The sequence below is a fragment of the Manacus vitellinus genome, unplaced genomic scaffold (assembly GCF_001715985.3).
Source record: "Manacus vitellinus isolate BGI_N305 unplaced genomic scaffold, ASM171598v3 scaffold_19_pilon, whole genome shotgun sequence".
Lineage (NCBI taxonomy): Eukaryota > Metazoa > Chordata > Aves > Passeriformes > Pipridae > Manacus > Manacus vitellinus.
This window is the reverse complement of record NW_021939395.1, coordinates 1,249,764-1,258,160: the sequence shown is the minus strand read 5'-3', so window position 1 is coordinate 1,258,160 and position 8,397 is coordinate 1,249,764. Positions and strand designations below refer to the sequence as shown.

Below are 8,397 nucleotides of genomic sequence, written 5' to 3'. Positions count from 1 at the left end.
GGCCCTGCAGTGCCTCTGGAGCATCAAGATCGTGGTGCTGGTGAAGCCGGAGCACGAGCGGCGCATCAGCCACGTCCACACCTCCAGCGTGAAAACCGGGATCGCCAACACACTGGGTAGGGATGGCATGGGATGGGATACCCAGAATGGGGGGGCAGCCCAAGGGCCAGCTCTGGGGAGCTCAGTGGCAGCACATCCCTGCAGGAAACAAGGGAGCTGTGGGTGTCTCCTTCCTTTTCAACGGGACCTCCTTTGGCTTCGTCAACTGCCACCTGACCTCCGGCAGTGAGAAGACCCACAGGTGATGGAGGGGCTCGGAGGGATGGGGCTGCCCCAGGGCAGGTGGGTGTCTCAGGGGGCTGGAGGAGTGCTGAGGGGCTGTCCCTGTCCCCACCCAGCAGGGGCAGGATGAGGATGAGGTGTCTCACACAGGGTGGCTCACATGGTGCTGCCATTCCCCCCCCACAGGCGTAACCAGAACTACAGTGACATCCTGCACTCCCTGGTCCTGGGTGACAAACGTCTGGGGGGCTTCGACCTCACCCTGCGCTTCACCCACCTCTTCTGGTTTGGGGACCTCAACTACCGCCTGGACATGGGCATGGAGGTGGGACCCCACAGGGACCACGCTGGGGTCAGCAGGGTGAGAGGAGCCCCTGGGGCTCACTAACCCTTCCCCCTCAACACAGGACATCCTTGCCCATGTCACCAAGAAGGAGTTTCAAGCCCTCTTGGCTGTGGACCAGCTCAACCTGGAGCGGGAGAAGAACAAGGTGTTCCTGCGATTCAGTGAGTGTGGGGACAAGGGCGCTGCTCCCCCCACTGGGACAGTGGCACCCGGGGTCCCCACAGCCCTCCCCCTGTGCCACCCCCAGGCACTCGGGGGTCCCCTGTCCTGGCACAGCCCTGCACAAAGTGTCCAGAGCCTGGGGGACCTTGATGTGAACCGTGCCAGGGGTGCCAGCTGTCGGTGTGAGCCTCACATGGGGACCGTGACTCCCTACAGGGACAGTTGCTGTGGGGACAGGCAGGGACAATGGCCCCTGTGCCACCTCCATGTCTTTGTTCCCAGGTGAAGGTGACATCTCCTTCCCCCCCACGTACCGGTACGAGCGGGGCTCCCGGGACACCTACGTGTGGCAGAAGTTCAAGCCCACGGGGGTGAGTTCCTGAAGCCTCCTTCCAAACAGGACATCTCTGGGAATGGCGACAGCAGGGTGCCAAGGGGCTGCATGGTGATCTCCCCCACACCACCATCCTGTTCCCTCCCCAGAGGGGGTCTGGGCAGGAGGGAACTCACTTTCTGGGGTGCTGGGAGGTCTTTCTGGGCTGGGGGAGCCACACTCGAGGGCATCAGCACCAACTGCTTTCCCTACTTCCAGGTGAGGATCAACGTTCCCTCGTGGTGTGATCGCATCCTGTGGAAGTCACACCCGGAGACCCACGTGGTCTGTAACTCCTACGGTGAGTTAAAACCCAGCAATGGGGGAGCTTGGGATGGCCAGTGCTGCCCAGGACCCCAGGGCTTGGGGACCCAGCTGACCCCTGCCACCATCCAGGCTGCACCGATGACATCGTGACCAGCGACCACTCGCCCGTCTTTGCCACCTTCGAGGTGGGAGTGACGTCGCAGTTTGTGCCCAAGGAGGGTAAGGGGTTGGGGTGTGTCACCCCTGTGCCCGGTTTGGGGTGAGCCCTGGCAGACACTGACCCTCTGGTACCTGCCTGCAGCCCCTGGCTCCAGCCCCGAGGCGCTGGCCTGCATCGAGTGGGAGAGCCTCGAGGTGATCCTGAAAACCACCAGCCGCAGCAAGTGCTACATCGAGTTCCACTCCTACTGCCTGGAGGGTGAGGGGGTGCCCAGGGGGCTGGGGGTGCATCAAGGGGGTGAGCTGGCCCTGCTGTAGCTGTGCCCCTGCTGTCCCCCACAGAGATGCAGCAGAGCGGGGAGAACACCTTCCAGAACTGTGACATCCCTGGATTCCTCAAGTTGGGCTGGTCCGCAAAGCATCTGCCTGTGGTACACAGCCCTGGAGCATCCTCCTGCCTCCTCTTCCCCATCCCTCCCTCTGAATCTAAACCCTGGATTCAGATCCAAACCCTGTCACCAGCCCCAGGGCAGAGCCTCCCTGTGCCCCCCTACCCTGCAGCAGCCCCCAGAGCACCCCTCTCTCCACATGCAGCTGAACCCCATCCTGCCAGACCTGGAGTACCTGGGGGACCAGCACCTGCTCCTCAGCATCAAGGGCGTGGAGAGCTGCGAGTCCTACGGTAGGTGCAGGATGGTGACATGGGGACACTGTGATGGCATGAGGGTGCCAAGCACAGCCCCACAGGTAACAGCCTGCTGGGTGTAAGGTTTGGCAGCTGGAGCTTGGCAGGAGGAACAGTGGCACCCAACATGTTCCAGAGTGCTGCTGCACACGGGGGGCTCAGCTGCCCCCCCCAGGGGCTGACACGGGTGCCTGCTGTGCCCCCAGGCGAGTGCTGCATTGCCCTGAGGTCAATGATTGGCAGCACAGCCCAGCAGTTCGAGACCTTCCTCTTCCACCGTGGGGAGGAGACGGGCTCCATACGCGGCTGGATGCGGGTCCGGGTGCCCACGGAGCGGCGCAGCACCCGCGAGAGGCTCTATGGTACGGGGGGCACACCAGCCCCTCCCAGCGCTGGGCTCAGGGACACCCCGGACGTGGTGTGGGGCTGCCCGTGCCCACACTGCCCCCCGGACCCCGGCCGTGGGGTGAGCCCAGACTTGGGTGCCTTTGCAGAGTGGATCAGCTTTGAGGAGGAGGATGCTGAGCCGGTGACAGACACCCCGCTGCGCCCCAAACCACCCCTGCAGCCCCGCAGGTACCCGACCGGGCTCGGCCCCACCGCGAGCCGCGGCCGTGGGGGATGCTGAGCCCTCTCCCGCTCTGTTCCGCAGAAGCCGGCCCCGCAGCCTCCCTGAGGCCACCGGCTACACCAACCCAGCCTACTTCATCTTCGAAGGGGTCCCCAACACGTGGATCCCAGCCCCCGATGGAGCCCCCAACAAGCAGGCAGAGAGCCCGGCCGGGGGCCAGCGGCGCTGGAGCCCCCCCGGGCCGCGGGTCCCTTCGCCCTCAGGGGAGGAGCAGTGGGGTGGCCGACCCCGCTATGGGGAACCGAGCCCATCCTGTGGGCACCCGCTCAGCCCCCCCGGCGTGGGCCACCACAAGAGACCCAAATCGGCCATCCTGGCTCGGGACGCGGCGGGGCTGGGGGACTGCTCGCTGTCCGCGCTGCACGCGGCCACCCACCCGAGCCAGGTGTCCCCCGAGGGCAGGGGGGACACCCAGGAGATCCCGCTGCGCCAGACCCACCGTGTGCTGGAGCCGCCCCCGCGGCCCTGCCGGGAGGTGCCGAGGCCCCTCGGGAAGCGGGGAGCGCTGGGCGCGCTGGACCTCGGGGCTCAGCCCCGTCAGGCGGCCAACCCGCATCCCGTCTGGATGTAGCGCATCCGTGCCCAGCCCAGCCTGCGGCCTCGGCAGCTGCTCCCTCCTCCCGGGCTCAGCCCTGCTCGGACTGCCATTCCCAGAGGACTTTCCCTACAGCAGCCGCTCCCGAGGCCAGTTCCTTACAGGATGTCCATTGCTATCCCTATCCCTAATAAAGTCGCAGGGGCTGGAGGGGTGTGTGCACACCTGATTCTGCTCAGGGGCAAGGAGGGAGCGCGCCAAGCCGAGCCGATCCAGGCGGGGAAAACAGCTCTCGATGTCCCGGCTGCTCCAGCACATTGCCGCCCGCCTCCCAGTGTTCCATGGGGCACCCTGCACACCCCGACCCTCGAGACTGCCCTTGCCCGGGGTCCCGTGGGGGTCCCACGGGCTGGCTCTGCCTTCACGGGCATTCATGGTGGCACAATTCCCCTCCGGATGTGTCCCCTCAGCCCTGCACACGCGGGCTCCCCCGTGTCCTCCCTCGGTGGCCAGGCATCCCCGGGGTGCCCCAGGACCTCGCCCCCTGCTCCCTCCGAGCCAGCCTGCTCACGGTCGTGGCCCCCACACATCTCAGGGTGCACCCGTTGCCCCCCTGTGATCCCCGTTCATCACAAACCCGCCAGGTGAGCTCAGCACCTGCCCTTCTCCCACTGCCCTCGCAAAGGAGGTGAATCCCTCTGAGCAGCACAGGGAGCGGGGGACACGCTACCCCCAAACACAGGGACACCACGACCCGGCAGCGTCCCGACTGCTGCGACACCCAAGGTGGCCCTGGGTTTGGGGACACGATGCCCGGGCTGGCCTCAAGGTGGCACTGGCCACCTTTTGTCCCCAGGATGGCCTCGCAGGGCTGGGGGGCAGCGGGGCAGCGCTCCGGGGTGCGGGCACTGCTGGGACAGCGCGGGGCAGGGGGGCTGCCGGGGTGGGCGAGGGGCCACGGTCCCCATGGGCGGGGGGATGCAATCCACGGATGAGGGGCTGTGGCCCTTGTGGCTGAGGGACTCATGGTCCTCATGAGTGAGGGGCTGTGGTCCCCATGGGTGGGCGTACACGGTCCCCATGGATGAGGGGCTGTGGCCTTTGTGGTTGAGGGACCATGGTCCCCATGAGTGAGGGGCTGTGGCCCCATGGGCAGGGGGCCGTGGTCCCCATGGGAGAGGCCCACACATCCCATGCCCAGGGGGCTGCTGCAGAAGCTGCAGGTGGCCCAAAGCCTGTGAGGACGATGGAGGGATGGGAGTGCAGTGGGGCAGAGCCCTGGTGCAGCTCCAGCTCATGCTCCTGCCTCCGCCTCCGCCCGCCTCCAGCCCTGCCTTTCCTGGGCACTTTGCTCCCGGCCGTGGGAGAGCGGGAGCGGGCACAGCACAGCAGGGCACGGCAAAGGGCAGCCTGCAGCCCCTCGGCATGGCCTCCTGCCCCGTGGGGAACGGGCGCTCCCCGGGGGGACCCCACTCGTGAGAGCTGCCCGGGTCGCAGGTGAGCGGGGCAGCCCCTGTTTGGGGACAGCAGCAGCTGGGGGGGCCCTGCCATGGCCACGCAATCCCAGCTGGGCTCTGGGGCTGAGGGGCAGGGGTGGGATCCCCAGGGCTGGATGGGTGTGGGGTGGGAGTCAGCCAGTTCTCCCCATCCCCAAATCCCTCCGTACACCCTCCTCCCTAATGCACCACCACTCTCTATCACCGAGGGCCTTCATCCTTCCCAGCATGGCCACATCCTCTCCTTCATCCTCCTCTCCATCCCCCAAATCGCTGTCTCCTTGCAGGGGAAGCTGTCCTAGGGCTGTTGTGGCTCAGCCTGACACCATGGGGTTCTGGGGGACGGGGACAGCCCACCCAAGGGGGGAAGGAACCCCTCACCCCCACCCTGCTGAGCAGGGGTCACCTCGGGATGTGATGGGCAGCGAGGGAAGGGCCCGACCTCGCTGGTGTCCCCAGGGAGGTGTCCCCAGTGCCCAGCAGTGCCGACAGAGCGTGCTTTGGCTGCTCTTCCAGGCAAAGGGAAGGATTGGAATTAGGTCATGTCCCCTTGTGCCGGGGCTTTGGCTGCACAAACCACGTGGCGATTAGGGACAAGGGTCCTTCTGCAGGATGTTTTGCACAATTTCCCCTTGTTTTGCAATTTCCAAGAGCTTAGGCGAGAAGAAAAGCCCTGTTTTTCCATGCTCCAGCAGCTGGTCCCAGGCTCACCCAGCCCTTGGTGGCTGCTCTGAAATCTGTTCTTGCCTGCCCTCTCCGAGCTCCTGCTCCAGATCCCCAGCACCAGATCCCCATCCTGTCCCCATGACTTTGGCTCCAGGGCTGACCCTGCCTCTGGTGCTGCCCCACTCATTCATTTCATTGGTGCTTTTCAATGTCCCCACAAACCCCCAGGGCTGGAAGCCTCATCCAGCTGCTGGGGACACCCTGGCCTGGGGACAGCTGTGGATCCCACCAGGTCCTTTGACACAGGAACAGGAGCTCTGCCCTGTCTCCCAGCTCCATGGCCGAGCCTGGCTGCAGCTCCTGTTCCTCTGGCAAAGGGCCAAGGGCAGCATGTGCCCTCCAGCAAGTGGTCCTGTGGCCAGCCCCTGCCCCTTTCCACTGCTTCCTGGGGTATATGGGGGGCCAGTCCACAGGCACCATCCCAGAGGATGTGCTTGCTATGGGCAAGGGGCTCAGGGGGTTCCCCAGGATTGCAGCCCTCATACACCCACAAAATGGGCAGGGCAGGAGGGGGCATCACCTCCCCAGCTCTGTGGCCTTTCCCTGCGGCATCTTCCATCTTTCCAGCTCTGTGTCCTTCCATCTCCCCAGCTCCACCTCCCCTTCCTGCAGCACCTTCCCTCTCCTCAGTTCCACATCCTTTCCCTGCAGCACCTTCCCTCTCCTCAGCTCCACGTCCTTTCCCTGCAGTGCCTTCCCTCTCCTCAGCTCCACGTCCTTTCCCTGCAGTGCCTTCCATCTCCTGCTCCAACAGGCAGCCCCATCTCTTGGCTCACACCTCGATCCCTCCTCAAAAGCTCACGCTGGAAAGGCCTTGTCCAGGGAGAGCCTTTCTGGGAGTGTCAGTGAGGAGTAGGATCAGGGCTGGTGGTGACGTGTCCTCGGGCTGGACTGATGTGAATCAGTAATTTAAAGCACTGATTTTGGTTGTGACTAAGATGAGGACGCACAAAACCTCTTCAGATATAACTTGCCAAATGCCATCTTCTGCTGCATTTCTATTTTTTGGTGGTTATCCTTGAAGGAATGTTCTTGGGAATGGTTAAATCCTGCTGCTGACAGTCCTCAGGCTGTATCAGCTGCCAGAATCCGGGTCCCTGTGCTCTCTCCTCCGAGCAGCCCAGCACCACACAGCTGCTCAGGATTTTTCCTTGTGCATATCCCACACCAGGTTATTAACTGTTATTTACTGTCTTCTTCATATCTTGGTTGTTTGGTGACCTGTGTCACGGACACTGACTTCAGGCACTGAACCCTGCAGCACCTCCCCTCTGGTCGAGCTCGAGGCTTTGTGCTCACTTGCACTCAGAGGTTGGAAAAGGAAAACAAATCTCCTGGTCCCTCATGTCCTCAGCAGTGTCACAGCATGGGGACACGCTGGGCTGGGACCAGCACAGCACCCCGTGGGACCCCACTGGCACTGCACTCAGGTGCTCAGCATTTCCTACCTGCTGTTCCCACTCCTGGTTCTGGGAAAAAAACCAAGATCTTCCCACTGTTAATGTTTGATCAGGACCTGCCTGTTGCTCTCTGAACTCATCCCTGTAATAAAGGCAGGATCTTCCCGCAGCGCCGGGGGATGGGAACCACGGGGAGTTTGAACTGGGCCCAGCCAGAGGCTCAACCCGCAACTCAAACAGAGCCCGTGGAGCGCGGCCAGAGGGGCCACAGCCACCCCCTGCCTGTCTGCCTGCTGAGTCATTTACGGGCATCTCTGCAAACCTGTGCTCTCTCCAGGCGAGGCGTGGCAGGGACAGGAAGGAGCATGGCCTGGCCCATCCCACGGATACACCCTACGGGACATTCCTGCACATCCTCATGGCAAAGGCCAAGAGGAGGGGGATGATGAAGGAGCCAAGGGATGAAGGAGCCTGAGAGGACATGTCCTTCCACCTTGAACTACCAACACCAACACCTGGTTAATGTCCATTGTCGCCCTGAGTCCTTCCCTGTCCTGGTACATGGCCCCTCCTGGGTGAGCTCTGACCAACAGAGACTGGAGATGCACCAGCATTCCCTCCATCAGATGCAGTTTTGGCTACGCCCTTGTCCCCACCAGCAGCACTGCAGATGCTCCTGCTCCCAGGTTACTCATCCAAGCATCCATCCTTGTTGGAGGAATCACTTCACCAGGGATGGTGGTGGGTGCAGAGGGGTCAGAGTGCCAGCAGCCTTCCTTGGTCCTTTGCTGGACACCACGGAGAAGAGGGCTCTGAACTTCAGACATCCAACAGGCAAACCTGACCCTTTGACAGCTTGTGCTCGCAGTGAATTCCCAGGAGGATGCAGATCCAGCCTTTGATCCTAACACGGTGCAGGAGGAAATGTCCTGCCTTGTTAACTTGCACTGCCTTGAGCTGGGACTTGGCCCCAGTGCGGCTCCTCTCCACAGGGCTTAGCTCATCCCTCTCCTACGGAGAATACCCAGCAGCAGAGGCCCCTCACCATCGGGGACACTGTCTCCCAAAGGCTCCTTTACCACTCTCCCCCCCAGGATTCCTCTGGGCCACAACATTCCCCCAGACAAAGCTTTCTTCTCCTCCCGCCTTTCTTCTGTCAAGGAGCCCTCTGGGAGCAGCAGCATTGTCAGGATGGTGCCAATTAGGCTGAGGCAGCTTCCAAGAGGCTGCGCTGGCCCGGCCAGGGGCTGCTGTTGCTCATCAAGGTCTCATTGTTCGCCACGCCGTGGGGCTGCTGCCCGGCGGGGCCGGCCCGGCTCTCTGTCCCCGGCACGC

General features: G+C 63.3%; 1 protein-coding gene across 1 annotated transcript in view; it reads left to right on the top strand.

Annotated features, from left to right (window-relative positions):
• Positions 1–3,476, top strand: part of LOC103767762 (phosphatidylinositol 3,4,5-trisphosphate 5-phosphatase 2-like) — an 8,468-nt gene extending 4,992 nt beyond the window's left edge. The window contains exons 8-20 of the mRNA XM_029959168.1: positions 1–116; positions 205–301; positions 469–607; positions 690–789; positions 1,073–1,161; positions 1,383–1,464; positions 1,560–1,649; positions 1,732–1,848; positions 1,932–2,020; positions 2,184–2,271; positions 2,481–2,636; positions 2,769–2,850; positions 2,927–3,476. Coding sequence (XP_029815028.1) covers positions 1–116; positions 205–301; positions 469–607; positions 690–789; positions 1,073–1,161; positions 1,383–1,464; positions 1,560–1,649; positions 1,732–1,848; positions 1,932–2,020; positions 2,184–2,271; positions 2,481–2,636; positions 2,769–2,850; positions 2,927–3,476 — 1,795 coding nt within the window. The remainder of the gene's footprint in view (positions 117–204; positions 302–468; positions 608–689; positions 790–1,072; positions 1,162–1,382; positions 1,465–1,559; positions 1,650–1,731; positions 1,849–1,931; positions 2,021–2,183; positions 2,272–2,480; positions 2,637–2,768; positions 2,851–2,926) is intronic.
• Positions 3,477–8,397: the final 4,921 nt, after the last annotated feature.